A 15414-nucleotide genomic window follows, 5' to 3' on the forward strand; every position below is an offset into this window, starting at 1 on the left:
TTAAAAAATGTCAATGTATATGGAGGCCATTTGTCCCATCATGTCCATGCTGGCAGAGAAGGAGCTACTGGCCTAATTCCAGCCTCCTATGCTAAGTTCATACCTTTGCAGTCACGGCTCTTAAAGCAGTCATCCAAGTATTTTTAAAATATGGTCAGAGTTTCTAGCTCAGCAACCCTTTCAGGCAATGAGTTCCAGGTCCCTAGCATTATCATAAGCTCTTCTGCTCCATCCCATGAATCAATTCCTCTGTAATGCTTATATACCTGTCAACAGACATTGTTTCCTGTTCATCCAATGCACCGTTTTCATCATCATTATCGATCTTATTTTTATTCATGATCATTTCGGATATTCTACTGCCTCTGAGTTGGAGGTGAACCAGAGAATCATTGTCAATATTCAGAGAATCCTCAACAGCTGCCTCACCCAACAATTTGGCTTCAAGCACGTAACACACCTTTTGTATATGCCAATAAATCTTCAATGACATTTTTCTTCTCAGAAACACAGAAACCATTAAAACCAGATTCAATTTCATCTTCACCATTTAGGAACATGGCAAATGGCCACAGGTTGTGCCAACCATTTATCAAAGTATAGTGACCCAGGCCTTTGCAGTACTCCAGAGTGCATCTTTAACATTGAATTATTTTTGGAATTCCTTAAATCCCAAGCCTATGTTGCATGCAGTGAGCATTTTATGCAGGAATTCATCCTTGTAACTGGTCTTAAACATCTGCAAAATACCTTGGCCCATGGGCTGGATGAGGGGGAAAATAAACTCCAAAAACCTCATCTCTTTATGAGGAGTTCTGCATTGGGCTGTGCAGCACAGTTATTAAGGAGTAGCATACTTTTGCAGCCCCTGGGAAGACCCACAGGCCAAAAAGAGCGCTGGCTTCGGTGATAAAATGGTTCTCGTACCAATCAAGGAAAATTAGTCATGTCATCCTTGTGTGCTTATTGGCCTTATAAATAACAGAAAAACTCTGATCCCCTTGACTTAATTCAAATTTAACCACCTACCAAGGTGGGATTTGATCCTAGAATCCCAGAACATTGCTACAAGCTTGGGGTGTACCAGTTAGATGACCTGGGCCACAGGAGGAAGCATATAAAATCATTGATCCCACTAGGCTTAAACTCAGGGCCTTCTGTGTGTAAAGTAGATGTGATAAGCACTACACCTTGAACGACCTAGGATTCTGGCTTTTACCAATAACAAGCAATTTACACCTGCGTGTACTTATTGCATTTGAATATCTGAGTAAAGTTAGCCATTCCTTAGAGTCTTTGAATCCCATTGGTGCTGTCCACAGTTAAAGGTTTTCCTGGGAACATATCTCCAATATAATGAGGTCTCATTAGCATTGTACACTTGCTGTGCTATTGGACTTTTTTCTGACATTATCATGGAAAATTCATCCAAGTATTCCTGTGCAGCTTCATGGTCAATTGAAACTTTTTCACCGTATACTTTTAGCAGATGTACACCATGATGTCTTTAAAATTTGTTATAGCATTCTGATGAGTATTCACATGGTGGTGTTAGGACCAGCTCTTCATGGAACAATTTTGTTTGGATCATGATAATTAAGCAATCCAATGGGTATTTCTCCTATGCTGCCTGATCCACTCTAGTGACACTTTATCCACGTGAACAGCCTTTGACTGATGAAGTGTTTTTCTATTATATGTTAATTTGGGCACATCATTGTCAGCATAAAATTTAAGTAATATCTCTTTTTGCTTCTTCAAATCATAAATGGTGGATGTACCAACACCATATTTTTCGCTTATGTTTTTCACTGAGGTGCCTTTCTCTAGATGCACTAGAAACTCCACTTTCTGCTTAAGTCTCAGCAAAATATGCTTTCTCATGGCATTCCTGCCAGCCAACGGCACTTCTCTGACATAAAACCAAGGCTAATAAAGACTATAATTGCAGAGAGATACTGGTTTGGACAGTGTTCAGACTGTGATGCAGTAATCAGTGGCACCACCAAATAAAGTGGTAGCTCAAAGTACTCTGCACATCAATTTCAAGTTGCTACCCCAGGCACTATTGTCAAGTTTAGTCAGTTTCTGGGCCCTTCCGGATTGTGGGACTCTGGATAAAGGGTCCAGTACCTGTTTAAGGATCTTTCAGTATGGCCACATATCAAAGGCTTGCAACGTTGCACTCACACTTTACATCCATTAGCTATATTTTGGTTCCTTAAAAACCTCTTTATTCTTCTAAGCTTTCCTAAAGCTTCCAGCTATCTCACTCACAAGTTAGAACTAACTTCATGGATCATAAATTTTCCATAGCAGTCAGTATAAGCAAACTGGCTATTTCCACAGCAAAATATTTTAAAATAAATTGGTGTGAGTGCAACCTATACAGTGTTAGCTTTCTGAATTAAGATTGTAATGTTTCCACTGAAGGAGAACTTCACAGACTTCAAAAACCTTGTAAGTTTACTGATTTTTCTCCTCCCTCACAGGTACAAAAAAGATTAAGAAAATTGCCAACCAGGCAAAGAAGTCAGCGGCATCTCCTACCACACAGAAAAAAGAAAAGGTAGAAAATGAACAACTTGTAAGAGATAGGATAACATAAAGTAGTCTTTTAAAACAAATTGAACACAAACTCTGTTCCATTGCAAAGTATATTTTTATTTCTGTTGAGCACAGGTGATGAACACACAGTACCTCTGATAGGGGAGTCCAGAACAAGATGACATAATAAAATTCAAGCTCGGGAATTTGGGAGTTTAATTAAGAAGCATTTTTTCACACAGGGCTATGTAAATCTGCTACCCACTCCCTTATGCTGAAAAAATGAAGTTTTTAAGATTTGAGATTCATAGATTTTTATGGATAAAGATATCAAGGGATGAAAATAATGGGGTGAATCGAGTTAGTCGTGATCTAATTGCGTGGCTACGCTCCAATATACCATGGAGAGATGCTGAAAATAGTCTTGTTTATATAGCTTTTTCTCATATCTAATTTTTTTTTGTCATTTCAGGGATCTCTTCGAGATGTATCTCCTTTCACGTTAGTGTTATACTTACTTCTAATTTCTTTTCAGCTGGCTAATTAACATATTTTTCTCTATCTATATTCAATAATTAGAATAAAAGCTTTGGTGTTCTTTCTAAATTCCATAAAGTTCAATTCAGTTTTCGGCTTAATATATTCACTCGCTTCCGTAGGTCATGAATGATTTTAAGTCAATCAATTCACACTATTTTTAGCATTGCTCCTGCTTAGTGACGTTCCCAGTGGAATAACGTTCTGTAACAGGATATCTAAATCTTTTAGAAAACAGGAGCAATTATACTGTAGAGCTGTTGTATTAGACACATTGGCTTTCATATATTGTAAGTATAAGCTAGTGGTGGGCAACCTCCGGCCCTTTAGGGCTCGAGTGTGGCCCACGAGACATTTTGTTGACTATTGCCCATGTGCAGAATTGCCACATTCTGCTGGTTTCCATCAAAGTAGCTTTTTTCCTTCAGGTATGACTGAAGTGATATGCTTGTAAAGGAAGGGCACGTGAAGTGAGATGTGTGCTGATTGAACACAACATTAACTGTTGAGAGCCGTGCACTCCCTCTGTGTCCAATCAAACGTAAATATTTATTTTGTTTTATCACTTCAAGTTACTAGTTTTATTAGTATGTGAACGATTAAGCATATTCTATAACTTATGAAATATTCAGCGTGTATTAAATGAAGGGTCATAGTTAATGAACATGCCTGATTTCAATCTTGTGACCCACTGAGATGGAGGGCCACTCATGCAGCCAACTTACTAACCTAGGTTGCCCATCATTGATATAAACTATTAGGAAGCAGCTATTTTCTAGTCCTTCAGTCTGAGTATTTGATCTGTTCAGCCAATTCTTTCCTGTACATAAAAATACCCAACCTTGGTATAATCTTCTTCAGTGGAATATATTCACTCCTGTCAATTTAAGTCACAAATTGTACTTGTATATCTCATCTTAAATATGGAAAAGATTCCCAGGTACTGCATGCAGACTTGAGGACAAAATGATGCTGAATCAAAGGCGGAGTTATTAGAAGCAATGACCAAATGTTTGGTTGAATAGTTGAATTTTAAGAATGATCAAAGGAAGAGAGAGAGCGTTGAAGAGACTGAGAGATTTAGGGAGGCTGAAAGATATGGACTGATACAGAGATGAGAAATGCAAGGTTGTGGAAGAGTTTTTTTTTACAGGAAAGAAGTTTAAATCTGAAGTGTTAAAAGACCTGGAACCAATGTAGGTCAGCAAGAACTGGGATGTTAGACGAGTGGCATCTTGTGTGGGGTAGAAATACAGGAGCACAGCTTTGGAAGAGCTGAAGGTTTTGGAGGATACGTGGACAGTGAACAGTGCGTGGGAACAATTGAGTCCAGAGTTGATAAAGGCAGGGGCAAGCATTTCAGCAGTAGATGTCCTGAGGCAGGGGCAAGGTGGCTGATGCTAAGGAAGTGGAGAAGCCCATCCTTGTGAAGCATATAATATGGTATTAAGGAAGATGCTTATGGTGCACATAGTCTTTTTCAGCCTGAAACAGTCTTTGAGGGAGGAGGGGGAAGATAGAATCGGTGATGAGCATATAGAGTTTTTGTTGGGACAAAACAGTATTTTTTGAGTCAAACCCTAATTAAATTGAGAACTAAAAAGGAAACTGACCCTTCCAGTTTCTAAGGAAACTGAGATTGGAAGCCAAAACCATTTGGAGGGACTGAACCAGGTTGCAATCATATAAAAGTACACAGAGCCCTCAGAGCTCAGTGGAAGTTGATGAGACCAGTGGTGCAGTACAAGCAAGCTGAAGAAGACAGGCTAGATCCAAAGCTGAGAATAAACAAAGCAGTTTCTCTAATTTTTACTGTTATTTGATTATATCGTTGATGGATCTATCCAGACAGAGTTGAGGAGCTTCTGCAGATGTGTGAAGACTGCCCGTGGAACTAGGTAGGTTGTGCACTGCTGTCAGCTCAGGAGCGGGCTAGCTCCGAGAAGGAGGGGAACTGAAATTCTTCGTAAGGACTTTGTAACTTGAGTTTGACCTATAAACTGAGTGGAATGCTGAGCCAATTTGTAAGAGCTATCTTAGTTGCATTTACCATTTAATAAGTAATTTGTAGTTTATAATTGACTTGATTTGTCTGTTGGTTTATGTTTAACTTGGGTTGATTCTGGGTTTTAGAGTGTAGATGGTTACGCAAGACAGTATTTAGTGGACTCTTGTCTCTTAAAAATTCATGCGTTTTAAACCGTGGAACCTTGTGGCTTCATTCTTTAAGTAAATAATTGAGAAGTGCCGTGGTCAGTGAGCACGATGTTGTGGCTGTGCCTGGCAGCAGTGCCACAAACAGTACAGCGATCTTCTGCGGTCGGCAAGGATGAGTGCAAAGATAGAATGATTATGTGCGGAGTGGTGTAATCGGATGTCCAATCCCCTGAGCACTTAGGGATCTGAGTGTGTATGCCAACTGACAATGAAGCCTACCCTGAAGGCTAGACTGTCAGTAGAATAGGCCGCAGTGCACCGGAACGGGGAGGTGTAGCACAGTGAAATGGCCATGTGGTAGTATGGGTATCTGGAATGATCCTCAAGGAAGATAGAACCCTAATGAGCCTTTCAGTTGTCCCCTGTCAAGAGAAGACAAGTCACAACAATGTGGAGTGCCACTGAACTGATGCTGAGTCCCCAGCCTGTTGTTCCTGGGTAGGAGCGAGAGTAATGTTCTAGATTTGGATTGTCACAGTCTAGCTCGCTCCCACGGTACTGGTGGGACGTCTGGTCCGGGATGAAGGTAAGTGTGTAGGTCCCAGATGCGCATGCTGCAGGTACAGGAGATTTTGCGGGCCCCTGTCATCAGCAAGTGAGCTGTCCCATGCAGAGTATCTATTGAAACTCCAATGCAGGTGTCGCCATGCTGCATCTGGCCATTGTCTCAGCAAGCTAACGAGCATGTAGTGACGATGATAATTTAATTCACTGATATTGAGACTTTCTTCTGCAGGTGAGCCAAGCTCACTGGATGCCGATGACCCCGAGGAACCCCCATCAGGTACCTAGGAGGACATAATTCCTGTACCTTCGTCATGCTGTCTTTTGGCACCAGACATCAATGCAGATACTTGCATGTGGGCATTAGGTTGTTGTTCTGTGGGTAGTGCACAGGGGTGTGGGCACATCACAGTCGTTTGAGGAAGTGGCAGAGGCAGAGAGTTCCCTGGGCTCCAACAGTGGGAGCAATGCTGGAGGCCAGTACCATGCTGAGTTGGATGAAGGTGACGAGCCTCTGGAGACGTCAATCTGGCGGCTTTTTGTCCAGCGGGATTCACACGGAGATCTAGCAGAGCTCCATGAGAGTCTGCATGCCATGACGTCAACCATTTGAGGAGTCCATGCAAAGCATAAGCACTGCGTTGACCCTGAACACTGAGCGTGCATCCTCCTCTATTGAGAGAATCACATGGAGAGTTTGATTCCAGGCATCGAGCTTGTACCTACAAGTCAGCACACTGGCTGTGATATTTGGAGGTCACTGCCAGTGTGAGGTGGATGAAGCACCCAGTTCTCTGATAGGTGCCTATCAATCAGTGGTGAGCACAAGGTGCAATGGCAACTCGCGCTGGTGGACGAACTGTCTGTCGTCCCTGTGGTCATCTTTCAGCCTGTAGCACTCTGGTGTGGGGAAATCTAGCCACCGTCACAAATCCTCATGCTTTCTCCGCCTGGCTGCCTTCATCTGTCCAGTAGTTGATGGAAGTGCAGGCAGGTCTGAAGATGGCATTAGTCACTAGCTTGACACAACTGTGTGCAGCTGATTGAGAGACACCACACAGATACCGTACTGAGACCTGAAATGAACCGAAAGCGTAGATGTTGAGGGCCACTATGACCTTCAGTGCCACTGGCATGGGGTGACTGCCCACGTGGGTGGAGTACCCATCATGTCACAAGGCATGTCCCTGTGTCCTAGAGATGAGTAGCCTCTGCTGGCACTGGACCTTGGACATTTGCAAAATGTTGGTGCACTGCCTTGAAAACTCAAGCCACTGGGTAGTGGCAGCTTTGGCGTCACCTGCACCTTGGCCTCTCTGCTAGCCCTGCACCAACTGAGCCCATGCCTTTTGTCTTACAGGTCTCTGCCTGGGACACTGCCTGCACTTACCTTGTCTCCTTTTCCTCTTGCCCTCTCTTCCTCTTCAGGGGTGGTCCCACCAGCAGAGTAGACTATTCCCATTGGAGCAGGTGCAGAGGACCAGTGCCTTGCAAATGATGAAACACTGTCCTACAACTCTCAGGGAAGTCCTGAAATGCTGAAAGTCACACTTCAAATGTTAAACATTTTAGGAAACTCGAACTAAGCTTTGTACTCTTGTAGCTGCAAACTCGTATCAGAGAAACTGCTTCTGCTCCAGGGGACTTTAGCCCTGCCCTTGGATGAGGAAATGAATAAAACTTAATGAGTGTCCACCATTTGACTCGCTAAAAATAGCAGGAGCAGTATAAAATTCCTGTAGATTTGACTTTTAATGGCCTCAATTGTCCCTTTAATTGTCGGTGGGTCTGCATCCAATTCACGCACGCCGACCTTGAAATCACGTGCATTCGCGTGATGATGTCAGGAAACACTCCTGGCCGAGGTTGATTGGCCATGCTAAAATTGCCCCTTAGTGTCCTGAGATGCGTAGGTTAGAGGGATTAGCGGGTAAATATGTGGGGATACGGGGGTAAGGCCTGGGTGGGATTGTGGTCGGTGCAGACTCGATGGGCCAAATGGCCTCTTTCTGCACTGTAGGGTTTCTATAATGGTTGCAGACTTTGGAGAGGAAAAGAGTTTTGGGAACAAAGAGGGCATTTCCCAGGCAAAATTAAAAGCATTCAAACGCATAACCACTACACTTACTAACTTTAAAATTGATATCTTTGAAGTTATCTTCACAGCAGTGATATATATTTCATATTTGCTGGAAATTACTGTTTGGCCGTGCTGCATTATCTCCTCTATTGGTTTCAATCAAGACAATAACTGCTCTTTCAGAAATGTGTTATGTTGTGTGGTGGAGTTGAAAATAGTAAAATAAGTTGCAAATAAAGGTAATTATTTAAATAAATTCACCAATTGCAGCAACAGTCTAACCTAAATGAAAATATTTCTTGAGGCGGATGTTGAATTTGCACCATTGCTTACAGTGGCAAAGAAAGTCCGATTTCTCTCCAAAAAATGGGGAAGATCTCCATTTTTTACGAACATGAAGCTACTAATTCTGGATCAAGGAACAGTAACAAAGTCACCTCTGAGCAGGATTCCTTTTGGTGTCTATGTGCAAATATGCAGGTTCTTGTTCTGGTAAATCGGGAGTTCAGTTGTTACGGTTTCTTCTGTCGAATCACTTTTAATCCATTTTGGTACCCTCCTCTTAATCTGTGCTCCTTAAGCTTCTCCAGTAATGTCCTCTGCAAAGTCTTGTTGAAAACTTTCTGAAAGTTTCTGCGCACCACATCCACTGATACCTGTCACCTTGCCAAAACAATTCTGTCACTTCTGCTGTAACCATGTATTTGACCAGCATCAACTTTGGGCTCTCCAAGGCCAAATTTGCAAATGCAAGCTACTTGTACAAAGGCTCACCTACTGGCTATACATGTTAGGAAATCATGGCCTGCAATTTTCTGATGTGTACAGGCAATGAGAAAAACACCTTATCATTAGTGCACATTCATAAAATTGAATGCAAGGTTGATACTTGAAACTATATACCAAGCACCGCTTTTGTTCTTTAAGTCAGTATTACCCAATATGTGTATTTTAAGACTTTGAATTTATTTTTTAAATGAGAAAGAATAATGAATTACATGCCTGTACTATGATTATTGATTTTATTGTGTTGTGTACTCTTTCATGGGATGTGGGTATTGCTGGCAAGGTCAGCATTTGCTGCCTGTTCCTAATTGCTTCAAGAGGGCAGTTGTCGGCTAGACTTCCCTAAAGGACATTGGTGAACCAGATAGGTGTTTTATGACAATCAATGCTAGTTTCATGATTACCATTGCTGATGGCTAATTTTATATTCCAAATGTATTAACTGAATTCAATTTCCACAAGCTGCCAAGGTGAGATTTGAGCCTATGGCCCCAGAGCATTTGAGTGGGTCTCTGAATTACTGTCTGTGACATTACCATTATACCAAAACAAAGCTTCTCCCACACCAATTTATCATTCTGAATTCAAATACCTGCAGTTTGGTGCCTGCTTCATTCACATTGGTTTGCCTTTTCTCCTTGGTCCTTTTGGAAAAGTCTTCTATATGTCACATCAAGTGGCAAAACCAGTTTATTAGCAAGATTACTAAAAAAAAATTAAGGAACCATTTTCAATACGTCATATTATGTGACAAAACTAATGCATTAGCAAGGTTACTGCAAAAAACTATTTAAAGAACAATTTTCAATTAAGATAAAGTTACATTGCTGTGATTTTGAGCATTTTAGGAAGAATTGGCATTTCAATATCTTTATGATGAAATAATGCAGGGAGGTACTTTTGCATATTTACAACGCATAACTCAATATTTTCTTATGTTAGTGTATGTTTTCAGAAAAGCAAGTGGGACAGCAGTCGCTCAATGCGATTTAACCAGGACGCTCAAAGAGAGGAAGGTACATCAATTGATATATAGTAAATAGATGAGATCTGTAAATTGCTAGATGAGAATTTATATGGCCTGGACTCTGCTATCAGCGATTCACCTCATTGACAGTGGCCACAGACTTTTGGCCAACCTGTTAGCATGAATTACCTCTAATCTGGTGTCTTTTCCAGCACAGCATCCATGCAGGGGATATTTAGTGTCTGTGAGCAGGGTACGAAACAGCAAGGTTCTTCAGCAATTCAGATTTGAGTTTGTATAATTTTGTTACATTCACAACTAGACTCTTATATTTGAACAAAGCAAAACTATGTAGGTATGAGAATTGCATTGATTAGGGTAGATTGGAAAAATAGATTTAAAAATTGACACTAGATAAACAATAGCAAAATTTTAAGAATTCATTTATAAATTGTCACAAATATGCATTCCCTTAAAGGAGTAAGGACCCATGGGAAAAGTGATCCAAGTGTAACTAACAAAAAATTAAGGATAGTATTTGCTTAAAGGCGCAGAGGCTTCAAATGTTGCAAAAAAAGAATATTGGAAGCATTTTAGATTTCAAAAAAGGCTGAATGAGAAATTGATATAGGAAGGAATGAAAGTAAAGTAGCAAGAGACATAAAATTGTAAAAGCTTCCACAGGTATGTAAAGTTGAAGAAAAGTAAAGGTTGGTCCCTGTGAGCCAGAGACAGGAGAAATTATAGTTTTATTTATTCTTTTACGGGAAGTGGGGATAACGAGCATTTGTCGCCCTTGAACCTGGTGGCTTGCTGGGCCATTTTGGAGGGCAATTAGGAGTCAACCACATTGCTGTAGCTCTGGGGTCACATGTAGGCCAGACCAGCTAAGGATGGCAGATTTCCTTCCCTAAAGGACATTAGTGAACCAGATGGGTTTTCTCAACAATCGATGATAGTTTCATGGTCACCAATACTTGGATCAGTTTTCAATTCCAGATTTTATTAATTCATTTTAAATTCCATCAACTAGATTTGAACCCATGTCCTCAGAGTTTTGCCTCTGGATCATTAGAACAGTGGATTGGAAGGTAAAGAACACAACCCCCCCTATTCATGAAAGAAGGGAAAGAGAAAACTGGGAACTATAGATCAGTTGGTCTGATATCAGGAGTAGGAAAAGGCTAGAATCTATTTTTAGGAGTATAGAAAATCATCGTGTGATTGGACATAATGGGCCCGATTTTACCATTTTGATTCTAAGTGCTGAATCTGGGTGCAATTCAGATCCGACTTGGAAACCTGTTCTCAGGTGCCCCCATACGCACTCAGCCTGAAAAAAAAAATCACAAGTCTGAATTGTGCTGTGGGCGGGGCTTATCACACCCGAAACGCTCCAGCTGCGATCAGAGCTTTGAACTGCGCATGCACAGTGTGAAAAAAATTTGAAAAACGTGCCCCTGTCACATCGCTCCCGGGTCGCAAGAAGCGGATAAAATGGCACAGGAGCGATGGCCCCCACAGACATCGCCCCACCCTGACAACATAACTGTTCCCCTTATCCACCCACCCCCCCACCAGAGAACGATCTGGCCTCCTCCCCCCACGAGCCCCCCCCCCCCCCCCCCCCCCCCCGCCCCCAGGGAGCGATCCAGCACACCCTCCCTTCCCCTCTCCCACCCCCCACCAGAGAACCATCTGTCTTCCCTCCTCCCCCCAACCAGAGAATGATCTGGCCCGCTTCCCCCCCCCCGCCCCTGCCATCGATCTGAGTTGGAGAGCCATTGGAAGCTCTGAACTTATCTCTTCTAAAGCTGGAGCGCCTGAAACAGACTTTTGTCGAGCATGTCTGTTTCGTGCCGAATCTGGACGGGCGAACGCAATGGAGAAATGCTGGTAAAGTTAGGCGGGCAGCCCATTAATTCAATTTAAATGCATGCAAATGCATTTAAATCGCCATTGTGCCCGTTTCGGGCACGGTTCGGATCACGGCCATTTTCGGGCCTTGGTAAAGTGGGCATCTGCGCAGACGCGGACGCTAATTACCTCACATCCGACTTTACTAAGTTTTTGGGCGTGACGCAATGATAAAATTGGGCCCAATAAAAAACATGGAATTATGAAAAAGAAATCATGTTTAATTACGCTGTTGGAGTTTTTATGAAGCTGTAACCAGCAGGGAAGAGTCTGTAGATATGGAGTCTCAAAGAATCTGACAAGATAACGAGGAGTACACAAAATTAGGCCTCATGAGATTGGGGTAGTATATTAACATGGATTGAGGATTAGTTAATAGACCAAAAACAGAATAGAATTGAGCAGGTCATTTTCACATAGACAAGGATCAATGGGGCCTCAGCTATCTACAATCTTTATTAACTGGCTTAACTGAAAGGAACAAGTATAATGTATCCATGTTTGCTAATGATTTAAAGCTAAATGGGAAAATCAGTTGAGAAGGAGATAAAGAGGCTGCAAAAAAATATAAACTGCTTAAGTGAGTTAGCAAGAACATGGCAGATAGAATAAAATGTTGAGAATTATGAAGTTATCCATCGAGAGAGAAGAAATGAAAAATGAGAATCTTTTTAAATAGAGACTGGAAATTGTTTGGATCCAGAAGGACAGTGGTTTTGTAAATGAATCCAAAGATGTGCGGGTCGGGTGGAATGGCCAACCTAAATTGCCCCTTAGTGTCCCTAGTTGTGCAGGTTAGGGGATTAGCGAGGTAGATCCGTGAGGTTACGGGGATGGGGTGGGCCTGGATAAAATATTATGTTGAAGAGTCAGTGCAGACTTGATGGGCTGAATGGTCACTCTCTACACTGTAGATGTTCAATGAATCAGGAAGTTAACGTGCAGAAACAGTAAGCAAAAATGGCATGCTAGCTTTGTACAGTTTTGGTCGCATTACTTAAGGAAGGTTTTATGCTTGGCTTAGAGGGAGTGCAGTGAATGTTCAGTACACTGATTGCTGGGTTAAGAAATATATTCCATGTATTCCCTGGATGTGCGAAGTATAAAAGATGATCTTATTAAAGAATAAAAAATTCTAAGGGTTTTGATAGGTTTGATACTGGGAGACTGTTCCCCTAGCCGTGGAAACCAGAATTAGTCTCAGTTTCAGGATAAGGCCATTTAGGTCTGCAATAAGGAGAAATGTTTTCACTTGATGTTGTGAATCTTTAGAATTGTCTAGCTGTAGATGCTAAGTCGTTGAGTGTATTCATGACAGAGATCTATGATTTTTGAATTGTAATGGAATTGAGGTGTATGGAGATCATGCAGAAATGTGGAGTTAAGGTAGATGTCAGCCAGGATATTATTGAACAGCGGAGTGAGCTCAAAGGACCGAATGACCTATTCCTGCTCAATTTTATTATGTTCTTGTCTTCAGATTGAAAAATCCTGACTGAGATGTGCAGAGTTCCAACCAGGAGGTATAAAACAGTTCAAATCTTGTAGAGAAAACAAAAAACAACTGAATATGCAGATGAGATTAAGGGAGAGATAAAGGAGGAGGAAGAAAAAGTATAACAGTTTTAAAAATACCTCAACACTGATATTAATCACAAAATGGAAAAGGAATAGCAAGATATGTTAGGTGTAGATGAGGGGCGGTTGGAGGAGGTTCAAGTGAGATATAAACACCAACATATACCAATTGAAGCAACTGGTCTGTTTCTGTACTGCAAATTCAGTATTCAGAATGAGGCTCTGCGCATGTAACATTAAGTTCACAGGGCCAGAAAGGTTGCTTCTCAATAATTATCACTTATCACACCGTTAAAAACTTACTTGCTCCTGAATGTACCAGCCCTAACTTTTTCAGCATCGTTAGTGCAGTACCAATGGGCAGTCATTTTGTTGCTAGATCTATTGGAGAGGACTAAAACAGACTTTCCTGTAGAGGAGTTGAGTATCTCTGACAGCAACCTCCAGATTGTTGCGTTTAACTGTACATTTGTGGCTACTAAACATTGTTGTCTGATTTAACCAATGATGTAACAATTTCTGAGCCTCATCGCTATTATTATCACAAAACCTGGGCCATATAAATAACAGATTGTGTACCTTTGGCAGTAGGAACCTCAGATAATCATTAATAGTTTTAGAATATATGTGGAAATTTTAGCTTTGACTATCACAGCATGTACCAGAAACAAATACTAGAGAATTATGCATCCTCAGCTTTTTCAGTAATTTTCAGCCTGCTGCAATTTTGTAATATTCTCAGCATCAAAGTTGGACATGTTGTTTTTGTTTTCTATTTAACTGTAATTATTCATTGTTGCATTTTTACAACATAACACTATATCAATTTATTTGAAGTTAATGCAAGTTTGCAAATTTCAGATCAACGAAGAATGGTTGAAATAATTGGACATCTGACAAAAATAAGGTTTGGAGAAAAAATTGATCGCACCAAGGCAAAAGAAGGAAAAGAGGTGAGCTGTTTTTCTCATAGCATTGTCCAAAAAGACATGGGTGTCTGATCCTAAATGGTTTTCTTTTAATCAAATTGTGAAGTTAGATGGAAAAATAAACTCTTGGACCATAAGACATAGGAGCAGAATTAGGCCACTCGGCCCATCGAGTCTGCTCCACCATTCAATCATGGCTGATATTTTTCTCATCCCCATTCTCCTGCCTTTTCCCCATAGCCCCTAATCCCCTCATTAATCAAGAACCTATCTATCTTTGTCTTAAAGACACTCAATGACCTGGCCTCCATAGCCTTCTGTGGCAAAGAGTTCCACAGATTCACCACTCTCTGGCTGAAGAAATTCTTCCTCATCTCTGTTTTAAAGGATCATCCTTTTAGCCTAAGGTTGTGCCCTCTGATTCTAGTTTTTCCTATTAGTGGAAACATCCTCTCCACGTCCACTCTATCCAGGCCTTGCAGTACCCTGTAAGTTTCAATAAGATCCCATCTCATCCTTCTAAAGAACTCCTTCTAATAAACTCTTGAAGAGTGTGACTTATTAATTTCCTTTTGTAACAGCAACATTTCCCATTAATTTGATTTGAGGCTATCTGTGCATTGGCTCATCTTAATAGAAAGATGCATTTTGGGTGGGGGGAGTGGAAGTAAAGGACCATTGTTGTGCCCTGTTGTCGATACACTTGTTTTTAAGTGACCAGATAAGTTTAAAGGGGTCTTCACCTAGGTCATATTCCTAACAAGAAAATTTTGAAACAAGAAAACTCTTTCATGTACACTCAGCTACTTGTATACTGGTGTACAACTGGTATAGGCTTTAAAATTTGGTTCCCATTCAGAGAATGAGAACTTAAGTTGGTTTAAGACAGGTTCAGCATATCTTTAAGAATAGCAAAAAAAAAGGTTTAAAGACTAATTGAATTCTCACCTTCCTTCTTTGTCAGCAAATATAATAGTTTAAGGATATGTATAGGCTTAATTCCATGCTATGCTGATTATCATATCTAATGGATACATATTATTACCTCATCTTGTTAAATTATATTGCATTAAATGCCACACATTTCTGTAAGAAGAATTTTCTGAAGGGTGTTCTCCTTGGGGTGCCGTCACTCAACCAATACATAGACTGCAAAAGACAGCATATATTTAAAGAACGAAAAGGAATTATTTGCTAATGCATGCATCAGAAGAGAGACACAGTCATTGAGGGATGACTGCTCGCTGACCTAATATTGCCCCGTAAAATTATTATATTATTCTTAACATTTCAATATCCCGCCTAATCTCGTCAATCAGACTGGAGGGCCCAATCACAATATTCAACATTAT

At 41.0% G+C, this 15414-nt stretch overlaps 1 protein-coding gene across 9 annotated transcripts in view; it reads left to right on the forward strand.

The window, feature by feature from the left end:
- sanbr (SANT and BTB domain regulator of CSR) overlaps nucleotides 1–15414 on the forward strand; it is a 149080-nt gene that overhangs the window by 111648 nt on the left and 22018 nt on the right. For all 9 annotated transcript variants that reach the window (XM_078229914.1, XM_078229910.1, XM_078229908.1 and 6 more), the window contains 4 exons: nucleotides 2493–2569; nucleotides 3020–3048; nucleotides 9614–9687; nucleotides 13995–14086. In XM_078229914.1, the coding sequence (XP_078086040.1) occupies nucleotides 2493–2569; nucleotides 3020–3048; nucleotides 9614–9687; nucleotides 13995–14086 (272 nt within the window). The remainder of the gene's footprint in view (nucleotides 1–2492; nucleotides 2570–3019; nucleotides 3049–9613; nucleotides 9688–13994; nucleotides 14087–15414) is intronic.

Source organism: Mustelus asterias, chromosome 15 (genome assembly GCF_964213995.1).
Source record: "Mustelus asterias chromosome 15, sMusAst1.hap1.1, whole genome shotgun sequence".
Lineage (NCBI taxonomy): Eukaryota > Metazoa > Chordata > Chondrichthyes > Carcharhiniformes > Triakidae > Mustelus > Mustelus asterias.